Source organism: Elaeis guineensis, chromosome 6 (genome assembly GCF_000442705.2).
Source record: "Elaeis guineensis isolate ETL-2024a chromosome 6, EG11, whole genome shotgun sequence".
In the NCBI taxonomy this organism is placed as follows: domain Eukaryota; kingdom Viridiplantae; phylum Streptophyta; class Magnoliopsida; order Arecales; family Arecaceae; genus Elaeis; species Elaeis guineensis.
This window is the reverse complement of record NC_025998.2, coordinates 120,666,222-120,681,642: the sequence shown is the minus strand read 5'-3', so window position 1 is coordinate 120,681,642 and position 15,421 is coordinate 120,666,222. Positions and strand designations below refer to the sequence as shown.

General features: G+C 36.9%; 1 protein-coding gene across 8 annotated transcripts in view; it reads right to left on the bottom strand.

The window, feature by feature from the left end:
• The window catches only part of LOC105034945 (protein WHAT'S THIS FACTOR 1 homolog, chloroplastic), a 45,053-nt gene extending 34,735 nt beyond the window's left edge, over positions 1–10,318 (bottom strand). For all 8 annotated transcript variants that reach the window (XM_073259676.1, XM_073259675.1, XM_073259678.1 and 5 more), the window contains exon 1: positions 8,477–10,318. In XM_073259676.1, the coding sequence (XP_073115777.1) occupies positions 9,061–10,293 (1,233 nt within the window). In that variant the 5' untranslated portion in view covers positions 10,294–10,318 and the 3' untranslated portion in view covers positions 8,477–9,060. The remainder of the gene's footprint in view (positions 1–8,476) is intronic.
• Positions 10,319–15,421: the final 5,103 nt, after the last annotated feature.

The window sequence follows — 15,421 nt, the reverse complement described above, 5'->3', positions numbered from 1 at the left end:
GATCAGTAAAAAAATTAGTATGAGTAATAAAATTTAAAAACAGAATGCAGATTCTCATCGACGTGTTCAAGAGTTTGCAGAGGGAGACCATGTGATGGTTCGATTGAGGCCTGAACGGTTTTTTCCCGAAACTATGAAGAAGTTACATGCCCGAGGAGCAGGTCTGTTTAAGATCATAAAGAAAATCGGATCAAATGCGTATGTTGTGGACCTACCTTCTGATTTTGGAATTAGCTCTACTTTTAACATTACAGATCTTGTCGCCTGTAAAAAACTAATTCGGATACCTAGTGAGCCATTTGAGCCTGAACCAACCTTTGAGAGCGAACCTATCCCTGAGTGTCCACCAGCCAAAATGTCAGCAAAACACGATCAGATTGAGAGAATTTTGGATGAGCAGATCCTTTCCATCCGGAGTCGAGGCTATCAACGGTATCTGGTCAGATGGCGAGGTCGATCGGAGTCTGAAGATACCTGGATCACTCGAGAAGAGCTGCAACGCATTGATCCCGATCTACTTGAGCGTCACCAGAGCGGAATCGACCCACACTCGACAGGGTCGAGTTTTTCCCACCCGGGAGAATTGGTGCGGACACCAGAGCCATCAAAAATCGGCAACATAATTTAAGTTCGATTTGGATCGAAGAAGCCTCATTAAATTGATTCTACTTCAGTTATTTATTTTCGGTCAATAAATTTTAATGCATTTGGCTTTGGGTCCATAGGGCCATACTTGGATTTGTCCACGTCACCTTTGGAGCCACCACTCTCCACATGCCAAGAGAAGAAATATGCATGCCAGCATGTGCCGTGCTCATGCCAAGTTGTGTCAAGCATCAAGCACCCACATGGAATTCTATTTATTCTTTAGAATTCTTAAGAGTTCTTGGCTACTTACTTATTTTGTTGAAGGCTGATTTCTTTCCTATGGTAGATTATAATGCTTTACTTTTTTGTGGAGGGTTGATTTTTTCCTTGTAAAAATAAGAGATTCCTAAACAAATAGGACCCTTAGAGTCCTATATAAATCCTTGTATCTTTCATGAAAGAAAAACAAGGAATGATTTTACAAACTCCACAAATACTTGTGTCAATCGCTCCGAGAGGGAGAGGGTGTGAGACCCAAAATCGCCCCACAAGGAGAGGGTGTGAGGCCCACTTTCTATCCTATTCCTTCTACTTAAGATTCAGTGTTCTTGCGACTCTGATCGACTCCACCATCTACCCACGCAAGCCTATTCCGTCAAGAGAAGATCTGTCTCCTCCAGAATTTTCATCTGTCATACTGAGAGAAGGAGTGATTTCTTATTCTACAGATCATATGCTGTCAAGGACCTTCGTTCCTTAACAGTTGATCTTTGATTTTTTTTTTAATCCGATGTTGGTAAAGACCTAGTTCTTTATCGATGGATCTGTTTGGTTAAAAGATTAAGAGCCCTAATCAGAGTAGTTTCTTAACTACCACGATCCGGATTCTTATCATCTTTTTGGATTTTCTCACGGATTTAATATTTTATTTTCTCTCATTCCATTCTTATTTCTTTTTTTGCATTTACTCATGAGCATGTTTAATTTCTGCTATCTGTTTATGAAATTTTCTATTACTAATTGTTTACTGATCTCTCGAATGGCATTCGTCTGTATCATTTAGATTGATCTCGCTTTAGTCTCGTATCAATCAATCACGCCTCCTGAGCAGAGTATAGGCAACTATACTGTCTGTCTTGGGAATAATGAGCCCTTGGTCGGACATGATTTGTTGTTGATGAACAGAAGAGAGCTTGATTATTAGGATTGATTTTCTTTTTAGGATTGTCCCGCATCAATTTGGTATCAGAGCAGGTTGATTAGGGCTTTAGTTTAAATTCAGCAATTTAAATTTTGCAAGTTAAATTTTCGTACTCTAAATTTCGTACTTTACTTTCAAGCATTTTAATTTTTATTGCACTTTATTTCTGCATCTTAGAGTTGCATGACCACTAGATCAGGTACCTGGTACCAACATCCTACTTCTCCACCCAACACCAATATGGATCCCAATATAGCAGCCATCATTAATGCTCTGACTGAAAAGTTTGATGACATGAAAAATTTTATGAAAGCCATGGATGAGAGAATAGTGGTATTAGAAGAAGCTAGGCAGAAACAACCTGAACCTGAGTCTCCCGACTACCTATAGGACAAAGAGGTAGGAATCTAGAGCTTGATCGACCTATAGGGGCACGTCCGCACCATAACCAGTTCGATCAAGATGAGCATATTCTTAGGAATGTGAAAGTCGAAGCCCCAAGTTTTGATGGTTGTCTAGATCCGAGAGAGTACCTAGATTGGGAATCAGGTATGGACCATTATTTTGGATGGTACGAAAAGTCAGAAGCAAGGAGAGTTAGGTTTGCTAGGATGAAATTGGTGAGGCAAGCCCGACTTTATTGGGAAAGTATTGAGCATCTTCTCAATCAGAGAAGACAAGATCCGATAGAAACCTGGGATGAGATGAAAGAAAAACTCAGAGAGAAGTACCTCCCCACCTCTTACCAACAAAGACTTTTAGATCAATGGCAGAGACTTACTCAAGGGAATAGATCAGTCACCGAGTATATCACGAGATTTGATGAATACCTCATGAGATGTGGAGTAGCCAAGATAGAGTTGTTACCTTATCTAGATTTAGAGCTGGATTACGAGAGGATATTCAGCGTGAGCTCTTTCTGCGAGAGGTAACCACGTTGGAACAAGCTTATCAACTTGCCTTAGATTTTGAAAGATTTTCTAGATATTCGACTCCCCGTCGTCCTGAACTCAACCGAGTAACCCCTTCTGGATCGAGACCTAATATTAATCAAACTCCTAGTAACAGACCTCCACTTACAAATCCTATTGGGAGAAAAGAAGATAAAGGAAAAGGAGTATAGGAGAGTTATCAAAAGGAAGTAGTTCTCGATCTCATTGCTTCAAGTGCCATGGTTACGATCACTTTGCTGCACAATACCCCAACCGATCATTATTCGTAGAAGAATTAGAAGGAAAACTCTAGAAAATATTGAGGAGAAGTTTATGAAGCTGATCCAGATTTAGCCGAACAATTTGAGAGTACTGAGGACATCCTAGGTTATGCCACACCTGAGTCAGACCTTAGGCTTGGAGTCGTTAGGTATGTCCTAGCCCAAACTAAGGAAAGTGAAGACTGGCGTAGGACCTCTATTTTCTATACCTTCATAAAATTTGGCGATAAAATTTGTAAGGTGATCATTGATAACGGTAGCTGTATCAACGCCATCTCCACCGACACGGTTAAGCGATTAGGATTAACTCCTGTAGATCATCCTAGTCCATACCGTGTGTCTTGGATTGATTCCTCCTCTATTCCCATCAAATTTAGATGTCGTGTGCCCATCCAGCTTCATTCCTATCAGGATCATGTGTGGTGCGATGTCTTACCCATGAAAGTCGGAAGTATCATATTAGGTCGGCCTTGGCTTTCGACAATGATGTTACGATTTATGGCCGTACCAACTCCTGCAGCTTTACTCATCAGGGTAAGAAGATCACGATTAATCCTTCCCCACCTAAGGCTACTAATAGAAAGATAGGCATGGACCAAAAAAAATCTTAAGAAGAAAAGCCTCAATCTGATAGGTGCTAAAGAATTAGAGACGTCACGAGTGAAGGATCACCATTTGGATGCTTGTTGCTAGAGAAGTTCGTGAGGATTCTAAGGTGGATTATCCTAAGGAAGTAGCTAGCCTTCTTGCCGAGTTTCATGATGTCTTTCCTGAGGATCTTCCAGATTACTTACCGCCTATGAGAAACATTCAACATGCCATTGATTTAGTTCCTGGATCTACCCTACCCAACTTGCCCCACTATAGGTTGAACCCTAATGAGCATGCTGAGCTACAAAGACAAGTTGGAGAGCTGATAAAAAAAGGATTTGTGAGGGAGAGTTTGAGTCCTTGCGCGGTTCCTGCACTACTGACTCCAAAGAAGGATGGTACATGGAGGATGTGCATAGATAGCCGTGCCATTAATAAGATCACCATTAAGTACCGCTTTCCCATCCCTAGGTTAGATGACATGTTAGATATGATGGCCGGATCCACTATCTTTTCTAAGATCGATCTTAAGAGTGGTTACCATCAAGTAAGGATTAGACCGGGAGATGAGTGGAAAACTGCTTTCAAGAAAAAAATGGTTTATATGAGTGGATGGTGATGCCATTTGGATTATCTAATGCCCTAGTACCTTCATGAGGTTGATGACCCAAGTACTACGACCATTTATAGGAGTATTTGTAGTCGTATATTTTGATGACATTTTGATCTATAGTCGAACTAGGGAAGACCATTTAGATCACCTCCAAAGAGTGTGTCAAGTTCTTAAAACAGAAAGCTTGTATGCTAATCCTAAGAAGTGCGCTTTTATGACAGACCATATCATCTTTTTAGGTTTTGTTGTTACCCCCAATGGTGTATCTGCTGATCCTGAAAAGATTAGAGCAATAGTGAGTGGCCGGTGCCCAAGAGTGTGCATGACGTGCGGAGTTTTCATGGATTAGCAACTTTTTATCGTAGGTTCATAAAAGGGTTTAGCACCATAGTCGCTCCCATCACTGACTGCATTAGAAAGGAAAATTTTGAATGGACTAGGGCAGCCAATAGAGCCTTTCTAGACATTAAGGACAAGATGACTCATGCCCCAATCTTACGTCTCCCTGATTTTTTAAGGTTTTTGAAGTAGCGTGCGATGCGTCAGGAGTTGGGATTGGTGGTGTCCTTAGTCAAGAAGGTCATCCGGTAGCATACTTTAGCGAGAAACTTAACGATTCTAAACTCAAGTATTCTACCTATGATAAGGAGTTTTATGCGGTAATTCAAGCTTTAAGATATTGGAGGCATTACCTGCTACCGCAAGAATTTGTTTTGTACTCTGACCATGAGGCCCTTAGATTCCTGAATTCTCAAAAGAAATTGAATTATAGACACGGTAGGTGGGTCGAGTTTTTGCAAGCCTATACTTTTGTTTTGAAACACCGTGCAGGTGTAGAGAATCGTGCTGCTGATGCCCTGAGTCGCCGTCATACTTTGCTGTCCACCGTTAGTATAGAAGTTGTTGGTTTTGATAAGATTAAAGAAAATTATGAGGAGTGTCCCGATTTTGGTGACATACTTACCGCTTTACGTAAGGGCCATCTAGAGAACGTAGTGAATATACCCTTCAGGATGGTTACCTATTTAGAGAAACTAGGCTGTGTATCCCCCGTACATCTTTGAGAGATTTTTTAGTTTGGGAATTACATGCTGGAGGATTAGCTGGACACTTTGGTAGGAATAAAACTATAGAGTTGGTAGAAGCCCAGTTCTTTTGGCCAAGCTTGAAAGAGATGTCGCCCGAATTGTTGCCCAATGTAGAACATGTGCCGTGGCCAAGCAGAGAAAACAAAACACCGGCTTATATACACCCTTACCTATACCAGACTGTCCTTGGCAAGATGTTAGTATGGATTTTGTTTTGGGATTACCTAGGACAGCCAGGAAGCATGATTCCATTCTAGTGGTTGTAGATAGATTTTCAAAAATGACCCATTTCTTGCCCTGTTGCCAAACGTCCGACGCGTCGAAAGTTGCAAGGATATACTTTGATGAGATTGTTAGACTACATGGATTGCCTAAAACCATTGTTTCTGATAGGGATGTTAGATTTATGAGCTACTTTTGGAAAACCCTATGGCATCTTTTAGGCACAAAACTAAAGTTTTCTTCTGCCTATCATCCGCAAACAGACGGTCAGACCGAAGTGGTTAATAGGAGTCTTGGAAATCTTTTGCGTTGCTTGATTGGGGAACATATGGGTAACTGGGATCTTTTGCTGCCCCGAGCCGAATTTGCATATAATAGCTCTGTTAATAGGTCCATTGGCATGAGTCCTTTTGAAGTAGTTCATGGATATCAACCTAGAAAACCAATAGACCTCATCCCACTACCCATGCATGCTAGGATTTCCGAATCTGCAGAGTCATTTGCACAGCATGTCAAGAGTCTGCATAAAGAGATCAGTAAAAAAATTAGTATGAGTAATAAAGTTTATAAACAGAATGCAGATTCTCATCGACGTGTTCAAGAGTTTGCAGAGGGAGACTATGTGATGGTTCGATTGAGGCCTGAACGGTTTCCTCCCGGAACCGTGAAGAAGTTACATGCCCGAGGAGCAGGTCCATTTAAGATCATAAAGAAAATCGGATCAAATGCGTATGTTGTGGACCTACCTTTTGATTTTGGAATTAGCTCTACTTTTAACATTACAGATCTTGTCGCCTATAAAAAACCAACTCGGATACCTAGTGAGCCATTTGAGCCTGAACCAACCTTTGAGAGCGAACCTATCCCTGAGTGTCCACCAGCCAAAATGTCAGCAAAACACGATCAGATTGAGAGAATTTTGGATGAGCAGATCCTTTCCACCCGGAGTCGAGGCTATCAGCGGTATCTGGTCAGATGGCGAGGTCGACCGGAGTCTGAAGATACCTGGATCACTAGAGAAGAGCTGCAACGCATTGATCCCGATCTACTTGAGCGTCACCAGAGCGAAATCGATCCACACTCGACAAGGTCGAGTTTTTCCCACCTCGGGAGAATTGGTGCGGACACCAGAGCCATCAAAAATCGGCAACATAATTTAAGTTCGATTTGGATCGAAGAAGCCTCATTAAATTGATTCTACTTCAGTTATTTATTTTCAGTCAATAAATTTTAATGCATTTGGCTTTGGGTCCATAGGACCATACTTGGATTTGTCCACGTCACCTTTGGAGCCACCACTCTCCACATGCCAAGAGAAGAATATGCATGCCAGCATATGCCGTGCTCATGCCAAGTTGTGTCAAGCATCAAGCACCCACATGAAATTCCATTTCTTCCTTAGAATTCCTTAAGAGTTCTTGGCTACTTACTTATTTTGTTGAAGGCTGATTTCTTTCCTATGGTAGATTATAATGCTTTACTTTTTTATGGAGGGTTGATTTCTTCCTTGTAAAAATAAGAGATTCCTAAACAAATAGGATCCTTAGAGTCCTATATAAATCCTTGTATCTTTCATGAAAGAAAACAATGAATGATTTTACAAACTCCACAAATACTTGTGTTAATCGCTCCGAGAGGGAGAGGGTGTGAGACCCAAAATCGCCCCACAAGGGGAGGGTGTGAGGCCCACTTTCTATCCTATTCCTTCTACTTAAGATTCAGTGTTTCTGCGACTCTGATCGACTCCACCAACTACCCACGCAAGCCTATTCCGTCAAGAGAAGATCTGTCTCCTCCAGAATTTTCATCTGTCATGCTGAGAGAAGGAGTGATTTCTTATTCTACAGATCATATGCTGTCAAGGACCTTCGTTCCTTAACAGTTGATCTTTGATTTTTTTTTTTTAATCCGATGTTGGTAAAGACCTAGTTCTTTATCGATGGATCTGTTTGGTTAAAAGATTAAGAGCCCTAATCAGAGTAGTTTCTTAACTACCACGATCCGGATTCTTATCATCTTCTTGGATTTTTCTCACGGGTTTAATGTTTTATTTTCTCTCGTTCCATTCTTATTTCTTTTTTTTTGCATCTACTCGTGAGCATGTTTAATTTCTGCTATCTGTTTATGAAATTTTCTATTACTAATTGTTTACTGATCTCTCGAATGGCATTCGTCTGTATCATTTAGATTGATCTCGCTTTAGTCTCGTATCAATCAATCACGCCTCCTGAGCAGAGTATAGGCAACTATACTGTCTGTCCTGGGAATAATGAGCTCCTGGCCGGACGTGATTTGTTGTTGATGAACAGAAGAGAGCTTGATTATTAGGATTGATTTTCTTTTTAGGATTGTCCCGCATCATTGTGCTTCAGAAGTTGCCTAACACTGTGGATACAATTGCCTTGTGAGAAGAGTTTTGTTATCTGTGCTGATTTTCATCATAGAAATCTGAAATAAATTCAGATTGCATGAAAGTACTCATATCTGAAATTTGTTTCAGATCGTCACTTCAACTTCCAAAGCAAATCTAAATAAAGATTGTTATATGGTATTCTGTTTTGGTCTAACTCTTGCTTAAAAAAAAAAAAAGGAGGATTGTTCCTCAATTTTCTTGTTGTGGTGATCTCGGGCCATCATGAAGTTTATATTCCATTTTTTGAGAAAGAACATGACCAGCTTTCTCAACAACTTAAGATTATGTAAGCCTGTAGAAAGAAAGCAACTCCATACAAATCAAAAGGCTGGGGACGGTGAGCTAGAGAGTAGAATTTTTTTCATCGCATTTAAATTAAGCACATCTCCTACCTGCCAGTATCCCACTGCCTCTTATGCCTCAAAAAGAAAAAAAATATATATCACGCTTTAGGAAAGGTCAATGTTTTATTGTATGAGAATATGAATTTACATTTAAATAGACTCCCTTAAAACAAGTTACAAATGTTGAAGATCTGGATATCTACCTGAGTGAAGGACAAATATGTTGGTTATCTTCAGGATAGCTTAAGAAGAGAGGAGCATGTGGCATCAGCTTGATAGATCTTGCTGTCATCAACATGTCAAACTCTGGAATGTTGATTGAGTTCCAGAAACTATCATGCAAACTCCACAAAAGACATTTCTCGATCAGATTGAGTTCATCAAAAGCTCCCTTAGAAGAACAACACTACACCCCCATGCTCCCTTATTATGATGTAAAAGAATCCCAAGATTCTTAACCAAGCAAAGCAACAGCTTGCAGGGAGAGTAATACTCCTTAACAAACTCAACCTATTTATCAGATGCCTGCCTGTTTTCCCCAGTCAAACTGAGCAGCTCCTGGAGCATTATAAACATTCATTTCCAGGCCTGCAGTTTGTGCTCATTCTCCTGACACAATCATACTTGAGAAGGGAAGGCCATTTTCAGCCACTTTATCACCTACTCAATGCAATGTTTGTCCTCCTTTGGCTGGAAACTTAGCAGAAAAATCGATTTAATCAGAACCAACAAGAGAGAAGCAGTTCCCTTGAACACGAAACAATGTTATTTGACACATCAAATCCCATCAAACTGCCATAGCATTATTCTGATCAGGGCATGTCCTGCCAATTAGTGCCATAAACATATCATAAAATCTCAACAGAGGACATTTCTCAATCAGGTTGGGTCCATCATAAGCTTCCTTAAGAAATACAGTGCTTCTTGCCCCCTTATTTGTGATGTAGAATATCCCATGATTCTTGACCAAGCAAAGCAACAGTTTCGATGGCAGCCGATACTCATTATGAAATGCATCCAATTTATCAGAGGTCAGCCTCTTTTCCATAGTCAAACTCAGGAACTCGTGCAGCACTGCAACTGCCCGTTTTCGAGCCTGCGGTGTTGCAGGCTCGATCCTCCTGGGATTCAAGTATGGAGAAGGGAATGCCATTTTCTGCCATTTTAGCATCTCCTCGAGGTAATGCTTGTTCGGCCGGAAACCAGCCGGAAATTTCAACTTAAAAGCAAACGGGCCAGAGAAATTACCATCTCTGGGAATCACCCTGGTCGAACTCTGGACACTTCCAAGATCCAATTTTTCTTCACGGGCAGTGACAGCAAGCGAAGAATCCCAGCTTTCGAGACAGAGACAATCCACCCCATTGGCTTTCCGGACGGAGAAATACTCCGGGTACTTTGGTATCAAGCAATCCTTGAAATCTTCCGGCAAGCCGAGATCCGACTTGATGAGCTCGATCTTTTCCAGGGGGATCTGGCATTCCACCGACATCATCAGCAGCTTCCGAAGGTTCCTCACCAAGAGGGGCTCCATCAATGCTCTGGCTTCGGCCTCCTCGGCGGAAACCCTCTCGGCCTTCTCGGTGAGCCTGACGGAGATGGGCAAGCGGGCGGCGCCGCCGCCGGAGACCTTGAAGACGGAAGGGTGGCGCTGGATGAGGGAGAGGTAGTTCCACTTCTGGACGAAGCCGACCTCCTTCTCGAGGTCACGGAGGAGGACCGAGCGGCTCTTGTGGGAGAGTATGATGGAGCGGAGGCGGAGGAGGAGGGCGGGCTTCTTCTGGAGGTCCATGGCCTTGTCGAGCTCCGGGACGCGGTGGTAGACCTTCTTCTTTGGCCGCCGCCCGCCGCCAGAAGAGTAGGCCATGGCCGTGGATTGGATGGAGAGGAGGGTGAGAGGGATTAGGGTTTTGGGGGTGATCGCAGGGAGTTTTGGGGGAGAAGCCGGAGTCGCTCTTCTGGCTCTCATTCTTCTTGGATCGGAGGCAGGGGGTCTTGGCAATTGAAATAAAGAGCACATTTTTGGAGGAGGAGAAGAGACCCAACCACCGTTTATTGAAATTTGCTACTTCGCGTCATTCCATGTTATTCTTAAAAAAAAAAAAAAAAAAAACATATGGATTCATTAAACTGAACGTGAGTAATTACATCTACGATACTCAAAGTGTTCCTTTACTTCATACACATCAAAATGATAAAATCATATAAATACTATTTTATTATACTAAAAAATATAATTTTATCTTCATATAAATAAGAAATATATTGTAGAAAGAATTAAATGGAAAAAAAAATCATTTGAGAGATGTGATGATGCAATAAATTATTTAATAAAAATTAATAATCCTTTTTTATGTATCGTTTAACTCCCATAAGCATGGCTACTATGTAACCTTTCTAAATTATTAAAAAAATAAAAAAAAGACTTTTGTTGAATACTTAGATGTATATAAGGTTAACCATATTATTTGTTCAGATTGGTATAAGCAGATTAATTATTTTTTATTTTGATTTTTTGATCATATTATGGTTGAACCCCCCATGCCTAATTATGATACTCGTTGTGAATGGAAAGCAATAAAAGGGCAAAAGAAGTCGAATTTAATTAATAGTCCCATATCGAGGATACATCATTCAAATATATCAGTAATTTGTTAGCATATAGTATGATTATTTTTGTGGACATGGGCCATTAACTTACATCAGCTTTTTATATTATGTGACTCCAATTTGATATTCGAGATATTTATGGATTGTTATAATTGCTAAGTGTTATTCCTCTAGCTTGTAATAGAAATATACAAATTTGAGTATTTCATTCAGAAGATATTAGTATTTAGTATTTTCATTTTTTTTGGCTTATTTATCCACCCATCTTTTCCCCAATTTATATATATTCTTGAGAACCATAGTTAGTTTATTAGGCGCATTCGATTTTCATAAAGAGTTGATAAGGGTAGAGGATACTTCATTAAGGAAATTGTAGGATTTGACCAACAACATTCTTGAAAAATTTCATTCTCGGGTGTGCTTGTCTTGTTGTCCTGATGATCTCATGTCATTTACCAAGTTGATCAATTCTTTGAATTCCTAAGGTGCTGTTCAGAAGATTAGAAGATTAAGGGGAATGACCAATACTTGAATGGCCATTCTAGAATTTAGAAACTTGAGCACCTTTTAAATGAGAATTTTCATGTGTTCTTAGGAAAAGTACATATAGGATCTATTTGATTGGATATAATCCAACATGAAAAAATAAATCATATATCAAATTATCATGTTTGATACAAAAAAATATAGATGAGAGAGATAGTAAACTAAATGACGAATCTCATTTTTATTTGTGTGAAAGAGAAGGTAAAATAAATACAACTAGAAGGATAATATTTGTTTTCTCATGCTAGAGTACCGAATAAAGATAATCTAAAATTATCATTTATTGATAAAAAATTATTTTATTATATTAATAAATTATATTAAATGATTATATTATTAATATATTGGTGCATTGATTAATAATATTTATTTAATATATAAGTATATTTACTAATAAATACTAATTATTAATAAATAGTTAGCAAATATTTATTAATCATCAATAAAAATATTACATAGGATTTATTAATCATAAATATATTCATTTATACACCAAAACATAATAATTTTTTTTATAATAAGAAATATATTTTTTGATATATGCATATTCAATTTAAAAATAATTATTAACTCATATAGATATATTTTAATATTTGAAATAGTTAATACTCATAAAGTTTAGGCAAGTGGGCCACACCAACAAATGGGCTGAAAAAAATATTATTAACTGAATTGTTTATTCAAGGATATTATTGAAAATCTGATAATATTCTCATACAATATTCCCTCCAATTAAACATAATAACCTTTTCTCGATGCTATTTTTCAAGTAGTTTTTTCATCAACCAATAATGATTCCCTTACAATTATTTTTCTAGATAAACGATTCATATAAATCATCAGATTGCCCCATAATCTGATATACCCTAGCCAAACAAATACTTAGTGGATGTTGTCCAAGCTAGGTATCAGTTCAAAATTCGATTGGATGGCTATTTCTAGAATTAAAACCAAGGCTTAGCTAGAAAGAATTTGGCATGCTCTTTTTTAGACACAACTGAAGCTTTTACTAATATGGAGGATTTTCTAGAACTAAAAGAAAATCTTTGTAGTAGGAAGCTCTAATTTGAATAGACCAAAGTTGACGGGCATAAGTCAAAAGCCTCGAGGCCCATTTGCTAAAGTGCTTGGTTAAAAACTCTTGGACTTAGGATATCTAGCCCTCCTTGTTTTGATGTGGATACAACATCCTAATTGACAAAACAAGCATAGGGAAAGTAAGGGTTTGAACCTTTGCATAGGAATTATCTTCTTAATTTATCGATTCTTGCAATTAGCTAGCTTGGGAAGTTAACATAATAACCTTGAAGCAGCCTTTGGACCCTTCCAAGACTTATTAGATGAAGGAAAATGATGAGATGCTTGCCTAACAAGGCTCCATGGGTATAAATTTTGTAAAATATACAAATTGAATTTGAAGTGTAAATAGTACTATCATGTCCAATATCAAGTAAACTTTCTAATTCATCTTCGATTGCCTCAATGGAAACTCGAATGAAATAGACAAAATATTGATAGAGTATTAGTGGAGTATATATTACCAAGATCTTTCCAATACATAATCGATATGGAACTAACTACACATTTACATGTGTTCTCAAAATTTTATCAATATATTTCAACTGAGGGCAAAATTGATAAACTCCAAAAACCCCTTACCACTCTTTTAACATATTAAAGATATATAATTAAGAAAAAAATAATCTATGGATGATCCATTAGTATCATCAGATTTGATGTGGACCATTATAGTGGATTAGATAAGCAACTGCTATTACATCAAAAAGTTGAATCGTATACTAAAATTTTAGACCCTAACTGATCTATATAACATCCGATTGGGATAATCTTTTTCTTTATTAAAATCAATTAACCTTTTGAGCCCTATGATATTGTGCCACCTATTAAGGATGAGACGTACTGAGTAATCATAACTAAATTCCACCATTGGTTCCCAAAATGGTTCAATTAGTATAAAAACTTCCTTTCTAAGAATGGTCTTGACTAGGCATATTTCCTATTCAGGAAAAAGTTAGATCGGATGAAGAAAAGGTTAATAGAAGTAATAATCTACTTCTCATAGAATTTTAGCTTTCATAATTATTTTCACTAATTATATCTATTTTGAAAAAATTATATTTTTTTTAATTGAAAGAAGAAATTGATACGAATTGTAAAGGTGCGCTTCACTAGTATGAATAAAAGTTTTATAATTTTATTATTCAAATAAAGATAAGATGACCTAACTCTCTTTTCATTTTTTTTTTCTAATTTTTTGAAGAGATTGGAGATAAGTGGGTTGAAAGAATTATTTCCTTCGCCCCGATCATCAATGGTAAAGTTAGCTTTTAACCTAATCAAAATAAGGTTAAATTCATGCAACTAAATCTTATATGACAAGAAGGTATGCGTGTTAGTTTCAGACTTCAAAATTGGCATATTTAATAGTATCTTTTGGATGAAATGGTAATGTTACTAAAAAAAAAATAGTTGCTCAAACATTATTCTTAAAATATGTACCCCAAAAAAAGTCATTATTCCTCAATCGAGTCATCAAGGTTACTAAATGGTATGAACCATTAAGCGAAACTAAATCCAAGTGGATAATGATAAGAGAATTCATACATGAGCCTAGTTCATTCTTTCCTAGTTTTTGCTTGTGGATTGTGTATTAGATGGCAAACTAGAAACAAAGAATACCTATTGCCATATGAGAACATACATATGCTTTTCATGAATGATTAACTTAGAATATATAGCCCTTTCAAGATTTTAAATTTTATTTTTTTGTTAAAACATGAATCTCATGCTTCATTTAGCATTATTGTCACTCTTCTTTTTAAAAAAATAAAAATAGAAAATATATTTCTATTTTTTCCTAAATTTTTGACAACAAAAATCTAGTCAATGTTATTATTATTTTTATTTTGAGAATAGAGAAAGGGGAGGGAGCTCTTCTACCAAGGCCGTAATTATTTTGCAGACCTTTCACGCAGTTTTACCATGCATGGACATAGACAAAATGCATCAAGGAGGGAGGAGATTGTGGAGGCATCAAGGGGAGGAGCAACATCAAGGTAGGAGGAGCAGCATCAAGGTAGGAGGAGAGCTAGAGGCGAATGCAAGTGGGGTGAAAGTAGCTAAGGACTCAAGAGAAAAATAAATTGTAAAAGCAAAGATTTAATTTAATTTCATGACTCAAAAGTTATCTTTAAAATGATGAAAGTGAAAAAAAAATAGGATTTTTTACATGTATACTCTCTCAAATATTCAAATTTGTATAAATATCCTTTCAAAATTGATATTTGTATGTATACCCTCATAAAATATCTTTTTTCACATATGTACCTATATCATCTAACATTGTTAAAAATTAACAATTTAACATTAAAATGATTAAAATATCCTTATGGATAAATGTACGAAAAAAAATTTATAAGAATATATATGTAAAATAGTAATTTTATGAGAATATTCACATAAATTTGAATATTTGGAAGGGTATACACACAAAAAACCCTTAACATGATACACTTCTTTTGCTTTATTAATTCTTTCCTTATTCTAATAGAAAAAAATTAATACATATAACTAAAATAATAAATTTATTTAATTTATTAATTTATATAGATAAAATATTTTTTTCATCAAATAATAGATCAAAATTATTTTATCTAAAAAATAAACAGATCATAACCATCCATGTTTCCTCTAATGTATAATAATATACTTTTAAGAAAAGTATCTAAATCTGATATTAGATGAATAGCTTATACATTTGTATAGAGTGGATATAGTTGTGGATTTGGACATTATGTAATAATAAAAATTTATAATCTTATTCTATTTTATTTTAAAATTTTTTATCAAAAATATCTTTATGAAATGTATAAGATATATCATATTGTTATAGGATGGACATAATCGTCCCATCTTATATAAAAATAAAATATAATATAGTATTATAATTTATAAAATATTATATAATATCT